At 36.7% G+C, this 19,924-nt stretch overlaps 1 protein-coding gene across 1 annotated transcript in view; it reads left to right on the top strand.

Annotated features, from left to right (window-relative positions):
• Positions 1 to 5,018: 5,018 nt before the first annotated feature.
• The window catches only part of SHOC1 (shortage in chiasmata 1), a 61,599-nt gene continuing 46,693 nt past the window's right edge, over positions 5,019 to 19,924 (top strand). Inside the window, exons 1-5 of the mRNA XM_074856900.1 lie at positions 5,019 to 5,079; positions 8,903 to 9,032; positions 9,614 to 9,695; positions 15,480 to 15,667; positions 19,088 to 19,250. Of these exons, the coding sequence (XP_074713001.1) occupies positions 5,035 to 5,079; positions 8,903 to 9,032; positions 9,614 to 9,695; positions 15,480 to 15,667; positions 19,088 to 19,250 (608 nt within the window). The 5' untranslated portion in view covers positions 5,019 to 5,034. The remainder of the gene's footprint in view (positions 5,080 to 8,902; positions 9,033 to 9,613; positions 9,696 to 15,479; positions 15,668 to 19,087; positions 19,251 to 19,924) is intronic.

Here is a 19,924-nt window from a genome sequence, read left to right as displayed (position 1 = left end):
CTTTCTTAATCACTATTCTCCCTCTCATGTAGTAATGATTTGATGCATTACCCTGTATTTTCCTGTTTGTTTGCTTTTAAGTGCATTATTCTGTCTTTTCTTACTGCATGTTTTCCGTATTACTCTGTTACATTATTTAGTTATCACCAGTAAAATACACCTACTCTTTTCACTCTGGTGTCTGAGTTTAACTGGTATCTTTAATCAGCAAAACACCTCTTTATTGCTTTCTTGCCTTAGTGGTATTTTACATTCAGATCTGATTTCTATGACTTACACAAAATGAAATGAAGAAAAAAATAAGAGAGATGTAAAAAAGACAGAGATCCAAATTCTCAGTTAACATGAGTTGGTGCCATTTATACACAGTTAGGCTGAATTGGACCAGTTGTGATCCAGCTCACAATACACTATTTTTAGAGAAAAATGAGATATAGTCAAGATTATGACTGTGTTCATAGTAATCTTGTGCTTGATCCTCCAGTATATTCTCAGAAAAGTCTTTCTGGAGCTCACTGATAAACTTTATGAAAGTTGAGGAAAGGGCACAGCAGCAGATTCCATTCATAGCACTTGGTCAGGGCTAAAACCAAGCACTTTATCATCATTTCTGGCAATTCTAAAGAGCAGCCCCACTGTAAAAGAGGAGGATGAGAAACTGCCAAATTTCATCTCATCCCTCCCCACACTCCTTACCCTGATAGACAGTGCTAACTGGCATTCATGTTACTCTCATCTGTCATTCTCAGCTTCACTCAAGAAATCCAACTAAGATGCAGTTTGTAGTTATATGAGGAAAATATGTGCTTGCCCAGTGAGTACCAAAGCTCCCCAAAGATTTCACATAGCCCCCACCGGCATCCTGCATGGAGGAAGGATTTGCCTGTGTTCAGGTAGTGAGTTGGAAAGGCTTCTTCCATTTATTATTTTAATCGTTAACAGCAGTTAACCTAGCATATACCACTTAAGACTTTTTAACAGCCATACAAACAATCCCCATGCAACCATTGAAAAGTTTTATGTACAGACATCCAGATCTACAGGTATATCTGAGGAAAAAGAGTCATGGAGGTAACTATGAATTGCTGCCAATTTTCTTCTGCAGAATATGTACCCCATTAACTCTTCAATTTGATGAAGAAAAACTGGAGTTATCACAAACTTCATACGATATCTCTAGCCCCTTAATCACGGTATGTATTGCTGCTTTATTTCTTGACTTCAGCTACTGCTGCATAAGGTACTTGATTGCTCTAGTGGTTGTCATTATTTTTACCTTTTCCAGGTACTTCAAAGGCTTTGCTATCGGGGGACATTGCTGTAACATCCTGTTCAATTACCCGTAATATACTGTTATTTTGTTTCCTGGTTTGGGGCAGAAACATGCATTTCTCTATATTCCAACTGGGAGAGAAGTGCTTCTAAAATACTTTAATTGGAAGTTCCTGTGTTTTGTGTATTATGCCTACTTGGCCCAACAATTTGTCTTTTACTTTTTAGAGAGCAAATAGAAATACATTTTTAAAATATAAATATTGAGATAACAATAAAACATTTGCATTTGCAATCAATAGGAACAACTGCCTGGGAAACATTTCCAATAGGCCTGGGCTTAGAAAAACCCTATGCTAATACTGGGCCACACCCAGTTAAAGAAAAACAAAATAGTACTTTGTAGCTGTAAAGACAACATCTGTCCATATGCTTTTTACTTAAGTTTTTCACTCACTGGAATGTACAAAAGCTAATGGAGCTCTTAAAATCAGAGTGGAAAGTGTAACTTTTGTTTTCCCCACAGAAATCTGTGCTCATCTGGGACTCAACCTGCAAGGAGTTTCTGGAGGAGACACGTTTTCCAGACTCCCAAGACTATTGCAGCAACAGGCCTAATGCACATGCGCAGCATTACCAAAGACTTCAAGAAGCATCCTCTGCAGGTATCCACTTCTAAGGTCAAAGGATGTAAGGAAATGCAATTCAATGGCTTTGTGCTGCCAACCACAGTAAGAAGGTGCCATTCCAGCAAGCATAACAGCATCTGGAGCCTACCTGCAGCTAGGATGTGTGTAAAGTCTGGGGGGGAAGAGGGAGCATTCCCACAACTATTCTTGAAATTTCTGTCAGTCCAGGGATTAGTCAGAGCCTGGACCACAGCAGAAATTTGATGCTAGACTGCCTGCTGAGAAACACAACAATTTGTTCAACAGACAGCAGCCTGAGGGCTGTGGGAGCAATTTAGGCAGCCAATTAAAAGAAAAAAAAAAAAAAAAAAGCCTTTTCCCACTAAGTTAACAGCTATTTGTAGAAACTGACATTTCATATGCTTGCTGAGCATATGAAGCAGAAGCATTTCCAGATATTAAATTCTGGCCTCGTTCTATTTCTGTTCCCAAGGTAACAGACAGCAGGTCAGAAGTTTTACATACAATCACTTTAAAAAATAAGCTTCTCTCTTTTTTAGCTCCTTCTCCCATACAAGCTGCTACCGGCAGACAGATGAAATTTAGTTACCTAATTGCATTTATTGCTTTAAAAGTATTTTCAGCTCTGCTTTGAAGATCATGTAAGTTTTTCCTAACTGCTATTCCTGATAATTCTTCTTTCATACAGAGATTAGGGTCTCTGCTTCTGGCCCCTTGGCGGTGGTGCCTTGTGAAGGCAAGCAGTCTTTTAAGGAGTATTTAAGAGTAACGCCATACCTGCGGTTGGTTAGTGCCGCGGGACCCTCCGCAGCCTGCCCTGCGGCAGATCCGAGGCAACAGCCCTTCCCCCGAGGTAGGGCGGCTGCGCCGGGGCCGCCAAGGAGCCCGGGCCGGGGCTCAGGGCCCCAGGGCCGGCGGTGCCTCCCCCCCGCGGCGGGGGCTGACGGCAGGGCGCGCGCGCCGCGCGGCGAGGCCGTGGCGGGCGGGATGGGCACGAGCTGCGCGCCGAGCGCGCGCCCCCGGGCGCCAGGGGTGGGAGGGGCGGCAGCCAATCAGAGGCGCGCGTTCCGCTTCCCGCGCGGGCGGGGCCGGGCGGCGGCGGCGGCGGCGGCCTGAGGTAAAGGGGGGAGGTGGCGGTGGGGGATGGTGTGGGGATTAGTCCCGGGTTGGTTTGCGTCTTTACTGCTCGCCGTTCTCATCATATGTCGCCACTTAGCCACTGCCGGCTCTTCACTGGCTTTGAAAACTGCGGATTTAAAAACATGTGGTGCTGGCAGAAATACCTGATACTGCGTATTTCACTTACTGAAAGTGGTGTTCCCTAGAGTTCTTGGAGAATGAAACAGGATCATGTTCTTCTGTAGTTTTATTGTTTCTCCTTAAAAAACTTGAAGGATTTTAAGTATGCTTGGATTTACCTCTATCCTCACAGACTAGTATTTCTATGTCCCACTCTTCCCATTTTAAATTGGAAACTTGAAACATACCCAGTTGAGATGCTTTTGATGTTTGCTGATTAAGTGACACACCCTTAAGAAACTAGTAGTACCTTAAGTGGCTACTAAGCAGTTTACTACTATTTGTATTTGTATGAATGCATGGTTATATTGCTATAAAGAAATCTTAATCAGTGATACACATCAGTACTATTAAGTTGCAGTTCTATACCCTGTCCTGCACTTAATATTAAGGTACAAATCCCTCCTTACAAACATATTCTTTCTTGCACCACCCTCCCACACCAAGTCAGTTGGACATAGACCTGTTGGAGGGTCCAGTAGGTTGTCCAAAGGGTTTTCCTTAGCATCCCCAATATTTTTGGTCCACCGCTCGGGTTCACCACTGTCTCTAACCATCCACACTCCTCCCATCAGAAGGTTCCCCTCTACTTTGTTTTCCATCTGATTTTACACCTTATTCCCTTTTTCTCTCCTCTCCCTCCCCCTTTCCCCCCCTTTCCCCCCCTTTCCCCCCCTTTCCCCCCCTTTCCCCCCCTTTCCCCCCCTTTCCCCCCCTTTCCCCCCCTTTCCCCCCCTTTCCCCTTTCCTCTCCTTTCCTTCCCCCTTTTTTTTCTTTTCTTTTTTTTTTTTTCCTGAACCTACCTTTTTAGCTCCCCTGCACTTCCTTGTCTCTGCCCAGACTCCTCTCAGGTGAGCAACCAGCCCCTAATTACTTTCCCCTATTTGGTCCCAATTCTATTAACATCCATACCAAAATCTGGTATTTCCAGCACTGTTACCTAGGCAATTTTAACCCAACACCACGTTACTGACACGTACTGGTATGCATACGAAGACAGCCTGTCACAAGTTTCCCTTATGGCCCTACAATTACATTGGTTAAGTTTCATTTACGTCATGCACTCTTTGGATAGAATTTTCTTACTTTACCCTTGACTCTCCTACCTAATTTTAATTAAGAACAAGTATTCTCTTACCTTATGCATACCTGAGCAACAATATATCCTGTTCTGCACTCACACTATATCTCTGTCCTTGTATAGTTTTCATCTCGCTCCTTGAGTGATGCTCTAAATTAGGATCAACTAATTTAGAGACATGGTGTTCCAGCAGGACCTCTTGATCCCAACTAGCCTATAAAATCACATTTTCCTTTGTAAAACCGAAGGAGAGAAAAAAAATGCCCTCATAAATACATGAGGCAGTGAAAAGTTAATAGCTTAGGTAGCTGAACTACTATCTTTAAAAGCTAATTTAGAATCCATAAAAATTAATTGAATCAGTTCATTTCTCAAAATTATTGCTCAGGGGAGGTAATTTGTATTGCTTACAGTCACTTAATGATTTGAAAAGTTTTCTGAGAAACAAACAGCAAGAGGCAGAGCTAAAAAAAACCCCAAAGCCCAGTTCCCTTGGATAAAAATCAAGTGTCCATGGTCTGTAGTTAGTCATTCTGAAGGAAGAATACTGAATGCTTTGTGTAGCCTTCTTCATAGGAAATTCAGTCCAAGGTGCATGTGCTAGCAGAAATTAGGAAGCTATTCTTGTTGAACCTTAATTTCAACATTTTTCATGATACTGGAAGATTTTAACTAGTCCATATTCTGTGTATCTTTTAGACAAATGAAGTGTTGAAAACATCACAAAGCAAGATGTTTGCAGCTTTAAAGTATCACTCAACAGACTATTTATATGAGGTACAGTTTTATTATTTCTCTTAATATTCTGAAAGAAATATGGCAGTAACTGAAGAAAAGATTGAGTGCACATTAAAAAAAGATACAGAAAACCATTTTCTTAGGAATTCTGTTTCAGTGAGCTTGTTGTACTGCACTTGCTGGGATAACATAGTGAAGTGGTTGAAGGTTTTTTTAATAAAAATTTAAAGTACAATTTTGCCAGAACTGAACAGCATCAAATTTTTTTAGTGTCTGTTGCACTTACAATTATGTTTTATAGCCAGTTTCCTGCTTAGAGCTTTCTTTGGAGAGTGCACTGTGCCTCCTAATGCATAAAATTCAATTAATTACCTTTTTGGAGAACAAATCCAATTTTCTAGCTACTTTAATATGTATTAGGATAATGATACACAATCCTGTATTCCCTACTGGGGGTAAGAAGCGTTTTTATAATATTTTAGATTAAATTCATGGGGAGCAAGTGTTTTTTCACACTTACAATGAGTATTTTGGCTTTATAAGATGTTGATCAGTTAAGACATAGAAACCTAATGAAGTCTTGTTTTCCTTCCTGTCTACATCTATGTGATGTTACCAACTGCTTATCACTGAAGCACACTGTATTACTTAACTGAGTTTGTATTTATTTACATTTTCAAAGAAAAGCTGTGAGCCAGATAAAAAAATTCTCCGGCAGAGTGGTGCTTTGCCAAGAGGGGGCATTTCTAGTATGTGCACAGAAGAATGAGTTGACAGACGTGTTTCTTCAAGATGCCTTCAAAGAGTTCAGGGAGAGTGCAAGTACACACACAAGTGCTCCTGGCACATAGCTGGAGAAGTGCAGCCTGGGAAGTGGTCCAGCAATAGTACTTGCGGGTAACCTGAGATACACGTTATGAAACACATTGCCTACATCCCTTGAAGTTCAAGAATTGTTCCATGTAGTACCCGTGTATGTGCCTGGTGTTTTCTTAGATTGTAGCAGCCAGAACTTCTTTTTCTGTTGTAACTCCAACAGCATGCAATCTGTCATTCAATACTGTGCAAAAACCTTCTTACAGTAGTTCCATTCAGTTTGATCTTCAGATGTTTCTGTGTTATCTGTGAATAGAAAATAGGTGTGTTAGCAAAACCTGTTGTGGACTATCGTGCAAAAGAGAAGAATTACACTCATGGCTCTTCTTGCCTGAATTTTGAGGAGTAGGGTGGTCCTGACATCAGGACAAATGAAAAGTGATAAACCGGAAGTGTTTACTGACCTGGTGAATGACTACTCTGGAATGGTGTGAATGTTTTTCTGTAATACTACCAGAAGGGGTTAATGGATGTGATCACACAATTTAAAGGTATTACAGACCTGAGTGTGCAAGGGACTTGCTGTGCTAAAACTGCAGCTTCTTGTTCCACTCTTGTGCCTTCTACCCTCTTACTAGAAAGTACATGGTAATTAAATCATCTTTTCAGGCATCTGATATATTAAGTGCACTTGTCTAATGCTTCCAGTTCTTAGGAAATGCTGGAATTCAATGAGCATATCAGACTCTGATTCCTGCACACATCTGGCTCAAATGGATGGGGAATCCTGCTCTTAATGTACTTGTTACACATTTTTATCAACCCCAGATACAGTTATCCAGCTGCCGAGTATAAATATATCTTTGAAGAAAGGAGACTTTTCAGTCATTAAAGACACAAGAGTTGGGTTCCTCATGCTACTGAGTGTTGTTGGTGTAATTATAAAGTCATCTTAGAAGTTTAACTTTCTATCATGTTATAAACTGACAATATATACAAGGTATATGGAACTATAAAAATGCACATTGTATCTTTCAGTTAGAAGAGAAATTTGCAGAGAACTTTACCTTTCCTTGAGAAATGGGTAAATATGCATTGATTAAATGCCATAGCCATTAATAATGGACTTGAAAAACACTTTTATATACTTGAGAAAGGCAAGAAAGGTTGTGTATTAGCAGACTTTGTAAAGTGAACTATTTCAGCTTAACTTGTGCACTTAGAACAAATTCTTTTAAAATGTTCTGTAAAATGCACAGTTTTCCTGTTTTAAGGCAATTATCTGTGATGAAAGCCCTAGGATGTATTTGTTCCACTTTACAAGCATCAGTGATTGTAAACAATTTTAGCTATTAAGCTACAGGTAGCTTCAGTAAAACTACACCCTGGTGTTTAAAATTTCTTTCTGGTCTCTGTCATATTGTTGCTTATCTTTACTTGTTCACTGGTTTCTACTTGAACTCCAGCAGGTCATTCTTTTGTAACCTAAGAGTACTTTGAGAGCTGTTATGTCACAGTCTTTACACTTTGTTGTAATGAAGGGAAAGGTTATCATCAGCTCTTTCTCTTCCTGTGATCTCTACCAGGAACTGCACTAGCTGTACTTTATTTTATGATGAATGCAGTTGTTTTAGCAGTAACTTCAACACAGATTACTTAAACTGATGCATGGCTGGTAACGTGTAGAAGACCGAGGTCTAGTTGCCTGTAGTTGTCTGCTTCTGCCTTCTTTATTCAGAATTTGTAAAGGAGAAGATAATTCAGGAAATATCATGCTTTGACTTAGGCAAGAAGGAATGTGTTGGTGTTCATCAATTTTTTACAAGAGCCTTCTAAAGAAAAGATGCTATGATGGCAGTAGGTTTTGCCTGTTTTGTTAAAATTAACTGTCATTTACAGAATTGTAACTATCCCACAAAGGATTACACTGAAATGGAAAAAGGATTGGTAATGGTGACCTTTCACAGAAGCGACAGGATTTGTTCAACATTGCTTCCCATGTCTTCTTTTTTTGTTTGTTTCTTTTTTTTTTTTTTTTTTTTTTTCTCTATACCTATACAGGAAGGTTTGAAAAGTGCACCAACAGCACTGTTGTTCTGGTAGCAATCCAAGTCAGTGAACGATTTCTACTTTGTCACCTGCAGTGTCTAACGGTACCAGCTATAACTGACTTGACAACGTATGCTGAAATGGGTCGGCATTTCTAGAACCTGAAGTAACAGAGCTGAAGTCAGGCAGTGGACTTAGAACTGGAGAGAAGTTTCTAGTCTCATTCATTATGTTCTCCCCCATTTCTATAGCTAGTTGCCTTTTTCAGTATGCCTTTTGCACCCCACAATTTTTGAGGACAACTTCTTTCTAACCTATAAACTTGTTAATTTCAAACTCTGTGTAAGAATCATGTGTCTCTGCTTCCTAGATTCGCAATGTATTCTGTGCTATTTATACAGTACTGCACGTGGGCTTTTGTGACAAAAGAACTGTTAGATAGTTTATTGAAGATGGTCTTCAGTGAAATGTTACTGAAGTTGCCACGTTGATGATTTAATTCTAGAATTCTGTTGATTACTGCCATGCTCCCCTGTTGTTTTTACTGAAGATAAAAGGATTTATAAAGGGCTTTCTTTAGCTCATAATGACACATGAAAGCTGAGAGGCTTTAGAATATTATGACTGCTTAAAACAGCAATAGTAGGAGTGATTTTAAATTGCTTCTGGTCAGCTTACACACTTGTCAGTTCAGGAGACCAATGCAAGTGTTAAGCACTTGTAATTGCACAAAGTTTATGTTAAGTGTAGCTCGGCATATGTACAGTTTGCATACGCAGAAGTGTAGATTAAAAGTTAAATATCAAGTCAGGTAAATATTAATATCTTATCTTGGTTTGGACTGTGTCGGTTTTACCAAAAAAATAAAGCTTAAATATAAAATATGTTCTAGTAGGAAACACTTGAAAACAGTGGGACTGTTTGACAAGGTAGTGCATAAAAAGAAAAAGAACTGAACTGTGTCTTTCATAATTTTATCCCATGCTTTTTTGTGCAGAGCATGGCAAGGCAGAAGTTTTCCATCTGGAGATTATCACTTTGCTTTCCTCCCTGTTTACATCAAGATGAAAAGTATCATCTCACTGGACTCTTTGCTGATGATAAGTACAGGAAGCCATGGACTAGAAGTAGGTTATATAGTCCTTAAGTTTTAGTTTAGATTTACTGTGGATTAAAGGAAAAGCTTGTGTTCGTCCATAATATGGTAAGTCTGGTAAAAAAAATTCTTTCCAGAAGTAGCAGTATGTCAGTTCATATAGCTCTTGAAGGTAGAACATGTTCATTGCCTAAGTAGAAACAAATGAGTAATGGATACTTGTGTATGGCACCATAAATGAGGGTGATACTTGATTAGTTTGTAGAAATCTCTGGAAAACTTTCTGTCTGGACATGTGGTTATGAAAGAAAAGCAATGATCAGAGTAAATAAAATTTAAATCTGATTAGTTGGGAGGGGTTTGAAAGATGATGGTGAGGTTTTGAGATGTGGAAAAAACTAGGGGGTGCCAAACATAGAGGTAAACATATATATAAAAGTATTCGCATCTTTCTGGTGTATTTGCATTTACTTTTGCTAATGGAAACTGAAAGTATTGTTTCTTCTGTACATCTTGTGTAAAGTTTGATTAGCCTCTGCAATGGTTAGACCAACACAAACAAATAAAAATTAATATTTTCTGTGTGATTCTTTTTCTCTCTTTTTGTCTAAGTTACTTCAACACAGAACATGATCGCTATTTCGGTATTGGATCAATGGAAGAAAAGTCTATCTGTGGAGGATTTCCTGGAAAAGTCAGTAATCTTAAATTAAAAACATATATGATTCCTTTGATATCATTCAGGTACTTTGTGAATCAGAAGCTAATGATGGTAACAGAATATGGAAACGTTTTCTGACAGTTGCAAGTGGACAGTGTGCTGGAGCTATAAACTGTAGCACATAGCTTAAAGATGGCTTTTTATGGAGTCCTCTGCTTCTTTATCTCATTTTTGTAATGGTTGTGTAATCTATTTGTGACATTGGAGAAATTCTCTGAAATCTGTGCATGAACATGAAAGTAAACCATGAGGACATTTCCCACCCCCCATCCCCAAGACAGTTATCTCTCATAACTGTAGATGAAGCTATTCAAAGAAGAGTATTTATAAATCTTTGAGAAGGTGTAAAAGGCAGCTATAAGTCAAACTTGTATTAATGCATATGAAGACAGATGTATTTATTTTAAAATTATATATATAAAGTCAAACTGTGTCAAATGAACTCTGAAATAGAGTTCATTTTAAAAACAGGTTTGCAACACAGCCTTTACAGCATACATAAGACATGAAAATTATGGTTCTGCAAACCAGTAAATTGTGTGCATTTCTGCTCTCAATCATCAGTATGAAAGAAGTGGATAAATTACATTTGTGCTTTTACAGGCCAGTCTAAAATCTATGTTAGTTTCAAATCTGCATAAAGAAAAGGTTGCAAAGAATAGTTGTGAATGGAGAATTAAGTAATCCTGTATAGAAAATGCTAGCACCAGGGTTGCCAGTACCTTACAGTGGCACTCTTCTGTGATTTCACTATGATGCAGTCTTTAATAGCATTGCTACATGCTATCTTTTCAGCAAAACCCTCTGCTCGTTCATGGTACAGAAATGATCAAGGCTGTGCAGAGAGTGATGTGGCTGTCTGTGAAATTCGCCCTCTGTTTCAGCAAGGGGGAGGTCCTTTTCCTGTAGAAGTGGTACTGCATGAAAAGGAAGTGCATAGTTCTTCAAAAACATTCTTACTGTGGGAGAAGAAAGCTAGAATAAAAAGCACATAATGGGAAGTTTTCTGGAGAAAAAAAGTCTTTGCCCTTAATTTAAAAGGACTGTTAACCCTCCTGGTGCTCTTCTGTGTAATTCTTCAATCATTAGTTAATAATCATAATAGACTCTGCAGAGGTTGTGTTTTTCTAATGTTATGTAATTCCTGGAGCTTGGTTAAGGAAGTCAAATGCTGCCTGGGGAAATGAGTCTGGTTTTGGCTTTGTCAAAACTCCTGTGTGATTTTGGACATCATTTGAACCAAAAACTCTGCAGTTAGCCACTGACTGTGCTCCTCTTGTTTTCTGGCTGACCTGAAGAAGATGAGTGCTCATAACTGAAGTTGATGGGAGAGTACTAATGATTTAACATGGAAAAATGCCAAATACTTTGAAAGACTAGGAGTTCGATGTCTTAGATTGGCACCCAGCATGAGTATCATGGATTTATTCTAGAGAATGTAGATTATATTATTTTTATGGGAATCTTGTGAATATTAATGACTTCATTTTCTGTTTTTCTCACAATGCTATTAGGAATATCCAAGATAGTGTATTTGTATTCAACTTGGGTTTTGTTAAATGGCCTACAGCCATATGCTCAATAGTGAAGATAATAGCATTGAACAATTTTCATTACTGTCAACCAGAAGATTTGAAAAAAAATAAATTGTTTATGATCACAGCTTTACCAAACATAGTACACATAACACAGTACCAGACGCAGTAGGATATAACACAGTGTCAGTTTTTAAACAGGGTCAAAGTATTTTTCAACATCTTTTTGACAGGAATTTTTAATATAACTTAGCCTTTGCTTTTTTGAAAAAGAAAATAAAAGCAACAAATAACTGGAAAATGTTCTCATGTTTTGGTCCTTTGGATCCATGGTACTATTTTTTACCTTCTGAACACAATGGTGAGACAGATATTTTCTAAGGCTTTGTAGAAGAATTGAGTGGTTTTCCTTGTGGTGCTTGCACTTTTCTCTTGGGTTGATGGGAAATGCGCTCTGTGCCCTAACAGCCATTCTCCTCTTGGCATTCCATGTGTCTCTGGGGTTCAGATAACTAACAGATGTTGAGTCTGAGTACTTTTAAAAGTTTGGACCTGAAGCCCTAACTCTCCCCTAACATATGGGTTGTAAAAAATGCCCATTAAGTTGCGCTGATTTTAACTGCTGAACATAAAAAATGGAAAATTTTTTAAAAAAATAAAAGAAGAATTTCGCACAGATGCAGAAATTGTATTGTGCTATACAAATACTAAAACCAAAGTTTGAAAAATGTACTTACTTATTTAGGTTGCCAAAACCAGCCTGGAAATGTTATTTTGGAGACTTGCATTTGAATAACTTAACTGGGGTTGGACTAGATAACCTCCAGAGGTGTCTTCCAACCTCAACTGTTTTGTGATTCTATGATCCTGTGAGCTGGAAGCACTTGATTATATTTTCAGGTTTTAAATCAGTCCAGCATCTATCAATGTAACCAGTACACCACTGCATTTTTAATGATTTAAGATTTTATGGCAAAACGATAATTACAAAATGAATTGCATCTGAAATGATTCTGCCTTATAATGAGCTTGAACTATTGGTTTAGATTAATGATGAAAGCTGCACTGAAGAACAATTGAAATTACATTCTGCATCTTCAGAAAAAAATGAGGCTATTATATGTAATAGAATCATTTTTGCACCTTCAGTGATAAATGTTGTGAGGATGCTGCAAAACCCATGTGAAAATATCACCCAAGATGTTGTCTAGACTAATAACAGTAACAGAAAAATAAATTACTGAAGAAGTTGGTTTAAAGACACAGTGTGGTTTAAACAGTGAGCAATTCAAGAGTCAGTTAGATGAAATCTCAAGGGATATTAAATGCCAAGAATGAAAAAGTTTATTAGACCAAATAGCATTTACTTTTACCTGTTGTTGTAGCACTTAAGTTAGTCATAACAGCTAGATAAATCTGAGGAAATCAGTGCAGCTATTAGACTCCAGTTACAGAAAAATATGGAATTATTTCACTTAATGTGTTTTAAAATGAAGTGAGCTTTGTGTACCAGTGAAAAATTAATTGGAGTGAGATGAGGAAATAAGGAGCAAGGAGTTAAACTTAGGAGGAAAGGATGTATTTGTGCTTCAGATTCTTCAAGTGCTCTGCATTCTGTTTAAGGTAACTAAAGAGAATCTAAGTAACTTGGATATTTTAGGATAGTGGTTTCCCTGGGAGTAGGACTAAGCAGTATTAATACACATCTTCATCACAAATCATTATCAGTGTTACTGGTGGGGAGTGTAATAGACTGCCATGTATTTGCAAAGCAAGACACACACACAACAAAGAGATAGGAATGAGCAGTAATTATGGTAGGTTGTTCTTTTTGGATATTTAAAACTTGACCTACAGTAAATATTTCTCAGTAGATTTAGTGTTAGTAAAGAACAGGGGGTGAATAGCATGACAAGTAAATTTATAGATTACACTAATTTATTTCTAATAGTCAAAAGATTACAGGAAATAAGCAAGATGTTATAATCTTTTCAAAACTGGTTAGGAACAAACACTAAAAGGTTCTGCTGTTGTCATTTAAACCAATGGTAGGCATTTGTTCTGGAGTACAGTGTTCGCTGCTCGGTATGGCTCACTGGAAACCTGTAGTCCTGGAGTAGTAGAAAAAAAGTATAACTGTCTAGTTAAAAGATTCTAGTCTTACTTATGGCTTGCCATGATAATTATTAAAGTGTGTCTCAAATGTGCTGATATGTAATATGGTTATAATTGAGTTCAGTATCTTTAGATTGTTTATCATAAATTTAATACATTGTGTTTTAAGACTCTGCTCAGAAGATTACTTTGGTCTGTTTTAACAGTAGGCACAAGTTTTTACTACTAAATATGGACTTTGTGTAGATTTTTTTATGCTTTTCTGTGTGTCTAAAAATCTAGGTAACTAGGTTAGGAGAGGTGATATTTTGACATAAGCTTGTCAACTTGAGGTTTTTGTGTTTGTGATTTTTTTGTTAAAAGTTCTTCATGTAAGCCAGTGAGGAGTGTAAGTGTGAATGACTGATCATAGAGGTCAGTGAAGTGGACTGATATATTATGAAAAACTGGTTCAAAGTGCCAGGGAGCCTAGTATCTCCTTGGAGAGACTGAGAAACAAAAAGAGGACAAGAAACAAGTGGGAGAAAAACACCGAGAAGACACAGACTGCCTAGGCAGGGGTGAGAGGATACCTGGCAGGAAAGGAGATAAGGAAGTGAGTCTATAATTCCTAGAAACTGCCAAATTACCTAATTGACTACACCCCCTTATTAGCTTTATTACATGCACTTAATTGCCGTCCTTATTTTGATGATGGCAACTGCCCACATTTCAAACATACTGCTGAAAGTTTTACTTCATATTATAAAGACCTAATTGAAGCTAAATGCATTAAATCTAATGTAGTGTGTTCTCTGTACAAGTATAGCTATATGGATTGAATATATGTTTCCATACTTAGTCTGTCATTTAGAATATATACTGTTTTCTAGAATGGCCTTACTAAGGGCTTGACTCCGGAAAAGGCTGGCCCGTGTAGTCTCAAATCAGCAACTCACTTGAGCATGATCTATCTATAAAACTATAGGGAAACCCATTGATTTCAGTGAAGTTGACCCACGTGTAACTTGGCACAGTGTTCTAAGGTTTGTGGAATTTCAAAAGCTTATGCCATGTTAAAGTTTGGACATTAATTATTATCAATGCTGCATAGTTATTGCTTGTGAACTATACTACTTGTAGTTTCAAAATTAACTTTTGAGCTATACTCAAAAATATTGTAAAATACTTCATTTTTTTTTTTAAGATGTGTAGTAGAGATTCCTCATTATTGCTGCCTAAACATGGAGGTCTATACTGATATTCAGAGGTGCACTCATATTGATTCCATTTATGAGATTTACCTCCAGATGGCTAGCCAATAGCAAGACTGTTTAATGCAAAGGATTGTTAAAAAACTGAATAAATCAATAGGAGGCACGGTTGAGAATCAGTTGTCTGAAATTAGAATAGTTAAGTCAGTATAGCTGAGCAGAGAATTTGGGATCTTCCGAAATGTCAGCACTCATTAGTCAGAGTCAGTTTCTTGTTCCAGTCAATTTATATGGATAACATAGCGTTAACATAACCGTATTTAAATTAGCAATTACAAATATTTTGTCTGGATGCATAATTAGCTCAGGACTGTGATTACCTTTTTTTTTCTTTTTGTCTGTAGTCAAATGATTTTGCTATTTATTTGGCAAACAGTTTCTTTTCCTGACAAATAATAGTAGTACTGAGAATTAGTATGAAAAGTGACAGGAAAATGAAGCAGTTTTGTTTCTTCATTTATCCTGTCTTTTCCCTTTTGCAGTTACTTGCAATTTCTGCATGGTTTTTGAAACACAACTATACATTTAACCCATCAGCAAATTTTAGTCATAAACGTTATGACATCAATAGGTTTGATGCTTTTATTCCAGCCATTATCCTTTTGTTCGATTTGATGCTGGGGATAAACTTAAAGGCCTTTTTCTTGGGGAAGAAATAAACATGTAATTTGACCGTGGAACTAGTTAATAGTGATAATAACTCTGTAATTTCCAATAATCTTCGGTGAATACAGTGATTATCAAAGTTTTTAGAGTATCTTTCTGAGTGCTACTGGTTCACTGGGAGTCAGGGAAGTTATGACAGTGCTTTTACAACAGCTTTAGTATCAGATTTTTTTTTTCCTGCTTTTTAGGAAACCTATCTCCTCTGTAGAGTTCCATATTAGTAATGAATTAATAGAAATTATTCCAAGTTCAAATCCCTGCTCTCAGACTGACATAGAAGGACCTTTACCTAGAAAGAATATTTTTAAGGAAGAATCCACTCAGGACAAATATTTAAAGACTGACTACACCACTGAATTTAATGAACAATGTCAAGGTAAAGTGTTTAATTCACTGTTTTCTAACTTTTTATGGAGTCAGATTGTTAACTTCCATAATTTTTTGGGCATGATCCATAGACACTGAAGAGATGATTTGGGTGAACACAGCCTTTGCAATTGCAGGTTATAACCATTTAAGAGAGATTTGTTCCCTGGCAAAGCAGGGCTTGTCTTAACAGTTCAAGGTAGATGCAAGCCAAAAGAAGTTTCAGGCTCATCAGATATAAGGAAGAAGGTGACAAAAAGTATCACAATAAGTAGATCTTATCAGGCATAGAATAAAATGCTAATGATGCTTTGTACCTCAGTAAAATTAGATCCTTGTGGCATGTTCTTTTACCATGTCAAGGGAGGAGAAAAGTAAGCAGTTTCTGCTTTGTTGCTGGGATGAAGGCAGTTCAAACTGGATAGTATTCCTATTTGTTTTCTGAAATTTTATGATTAATAGCACCCAAATAGATATACTGAATTCTGATCACGGAAAGCAAAATGTTGAGAAAGTGTTTGATTTAACTATATTATGATTTATTATTCTGAACTACCGGGTTTATTTTTTCAATACAGTGGGGTTTTTTCAGTATCAGTTAATTATATTACTTTAGAAAAGGAAAGTAATGTAATCATTTACTAAGAGCTTTTTTCCACAGTCATGCAGAGGAGGGAGGTGGTTCTTGACACAGTATTGTACAGGATAACATTTACTAGGAACATAGTATCAACAGTGCAAGTGTATTGCAGTTAATAATTGAAAGACAGTAATCTTAATTCATCTGATTAAGTAATTACCTGATTTTTTTTTCAAAGTTAGGTGGCATATGGCAAAAGGTTTTAATAATTGATAAAGTTGTCTATACTGTGTGCTTCTAATGGAGGGAGGTTATGTTTGAATTCTGAATAGCTTATTTTATTACTGCAGGAGTTTTTTTCTACCAGTTTGTGCATATTAAAATGTTTCATGGTTATTTCTGTTAATGTAACCCAGTTCTTCCTTTCAGAGAACAAAATCAATTTCTTCAGTCATTTCACATTTTGGGGTGTAATAAAAGAAATAATGCATATAATACTTACCAAGAGCTGTAGTATTTAAAGGTTCTTGTTTAAAGCAAAAAAGTTTCCAATAAGGTTGTAAAGTTTAGTGTAATAGCTTATGCACACATTTAAAATGTAGTTAGTAAATTATTATTGGACTATAGCAGTGGAAAATGGTAAGAAGGTTAAAACCTGTGAAATATGAAGCACGTTGAAAAAGTTAAAAAACTTCATTTGGTTCAGTCAGTAACTGTAGAGTTCTAATCTTCCCAATTACGTTAGATTTATGTTAGATATTCAGGCAGATAGTAGTTGCAAAATTAGGTGCTAAAATCAATCAGAAAATAAAGACTGCTTCAATGACATAAACTTGATCATGCTGTTCTCAAATAATATCTCATTTAATTTTTGTTAATTCAAATAAAGCAGGATAACTCCTAACATCCTAACAGTAAATCAGTCAAATAAGGCACATTTTTGCCCTTGATTTGCATTTATTATCCCAATTTAGCTACAGTTTTAATTATATTTTATTATATTCATTTGTATTGTATCATTTTAAGTGGCTCTAGTACTTAAAGTGAATGAAAAAAGGAGGGTTTTTTCAACTAATCTCATTATTCTAATTTGATTCAAATATTTTAATTAATGCATATTTTTGTTAATTTTAACACATTTTAACCTGTTACTCCCCACCTCAAGGAAAGCATGCCCATGCAAGAATGCATTTACACGTTTACTGAAGGCCATCCTGAAGTGGAAGAGATGCAATCACATACCTAACTGCTTTCCTAATACATAATTTGGAGACATAGGCAGAGTTTGAAATTCACAAATGCCAGTGTTTGAAATCCATCAGAACTGAACTGAGTTGCCATTTTGTGGTTTTAGGAAGTGCAATTCCACATTTTTTAATGTGCTTACTTTTCAGAATTGCAACTTGAATGCAGTATCATCACTTTCTTTGATTCAGTAATTTCTGATCATCAAAGCACTTAAGAAAAGAACTTTAATAAGCCTAAGCATGTGCTCAGGTACTTTATCAGTCAGGAGCAAGTACTCTGTTCATGTTTGAATGGGGGTTTCACTGCCAGTGCTATCATGTGCTAGCGTAAAGTTAGTGCTGTTCAGCTTAATGGTACGAAGATGGTTGTCACTCCACTGTGACCTCTTTCTCATAACAGACAGTTTATGCAAAGCAGAAACGCTATTAACAGCATGCTAAATATTGAAAATTAAATGAGATGTTATTTGACAACAGCATGATCAAGTTTATGTCATTGAAGCAGTCTTTATTTTCTGATTGATTTTAGCACTTTTGCAACCACTATCTGCCTGAATATTGAGGTGCTTCCTACTTTGTTTTCCTGGTTGCTTGAAGAAAAGGAAGAATAGATCAGGGATTGTGTAAATTGTATCAGAAAATATGTCAATTATTTGTTGGAGGTACTTTAATCTTTATATGCTATTAGAAGCTTTGGTAGCCTCTCCTGAACTGTTCATCTCATTTTATAATGAAACATTTATTTCTCAATTGATGTATTTCTTTATGGGGATCTGTTTGTGTTAGCAGCGTAAAACAGTTTGCGGGGAACATAATCAGTATCTATCATTTCCAGCCACTAGGAAGAAAAGGAGGGTTATTACAGATAGGGAGTCATGCAGGGAGTGAAAGGGGGATGTGGGAATGAGGAGGCTTCCACGTTGGTAAAAATTAAGGGAGAAGAACAAAGAAATTCCTTTTCCCTTCTATATGTATTATATATGTATAATATGTGTGTATATGTATTTCTGTATATCATATTGTAAATATAAAGGATTGCATCAAATAGAGTTGTGATTACTGCATCGGGTCTGTCTCATAGAGAGTAATAGTCTAAATTCAAAAGAAATTAAGGTCCATAATATCTTTCTTGATATCATAATAATTTGTAACCTATATTTTTTGTCTACTCATTTTGTAAGTAATTTTTTGTTGCTTCAGAATTAAAGAATCTGCATTTAGGTTTAGATGTTTATGGAGAGAGAGCCTCATTTCTGCATTAAAAATTTCACTGAACTAAATTTCTCAGACAAAACCTACCTCAAAAGTTACTTTATCATACTTTATAATGCAAACAAGGGAATGAAAACAAAGTACCTTTTCTTTTTAAGAGGTGTTATATAAGACAAATGAAAAAGCAAAAGAAAACCAAAGCTTATCACGTGAACCATGGGGAGTCTAGGCTTTCTTGTATTTCAAGCTTAAAAATTCTAAAATACTTAAAGTAAAAAGTAGTTAATTGTTTTGCTGACATTTGTAGCATTCCAACAGTTGCTCAATAATTCTCTTTATTTTGATAATTCTTATTATGTTATTGTTTGTTAATGTATTTTATTTTCTTCAGATTTATGTATGGAAGAGGAACTTGTTTTTATTGATAATCTTGAAAATTTTCGTAAAAAACTGCCTACTTCATCTGTACTTCTGAGCAGACTGCATTTTTTTTTAGTGAAAGATCCCCTTTTAGATTCTGAAGGACAAAATTTAACAGAAGAGAATGTTTTCAGGTATCTATAAATTGTTCTATAATACTAAACATAAATAATAGTCTGTGTGTAATGCCATCAACATTTTAACTTCTTCTGTTGTATGTTAACTTTTTAACTAATTTATATCTGCAACAGTTAAATACTTCAGTTTTTCGTCTTATGAAAAAATGAGTAGGATGAAATTTATATGCATTATTTAAGAAAACTGGATAAATTAAATTGTCGGTTTTACATTCTGTAAGTGTGAAATGTGCTCAGGATTTAGTTTTGCAATACTGAAAAAAATTCCATCGTTAAGGGACCTGGTCCTCCCTCAAACTGACCAATTCCCTATCAGTAAAAACTAAATTTAGTTAAGCGAGGATTTTACACGTAGAATCACAGAATCATCTAGGTTGGAAAGGACCTTGAAGATCATCTAGTCCAACCATTAACCTAGCACTGACAGATCCCAACTACACCAGATCCCTCAGTGCTGTGTCAACCTGCCTTTGAACACCTCCAGGGATGGGGACTCCACCACCTCCCTGGGCAGCCCATTCCAATGCCTAACAACCCCTACTGGAAAGAAATACTTCCTAATATCTAGTCTAAAAAAATCTAGTCTACACATGCTTCCATGTTCCTCCTTTCTCTCCTCTCAGTCATGCTGTCAGTAAATCCATGTGGTTACCCTGCTGAATTGTACTTCT

The sequence above is a fragment of the Strix uralensis genome, chromosome Z (assembly GCF_047716275.1).
Source record: "Strix uralensis isolate ZFMK-TIS-50842 chromosome Z, bStrUra1, whole genome shotgun sequence".
Classification (NCBI taxonomy): Eukaryota; Metazoa; Chordata; class Aves; order Strigiformes; family Strigidae; genus Strix; species Strix uralensis.
Note: the sequence above shows the minus strand (reverse complement) of the source record. Positions and strands in the feature narration are given on the sequence as shown.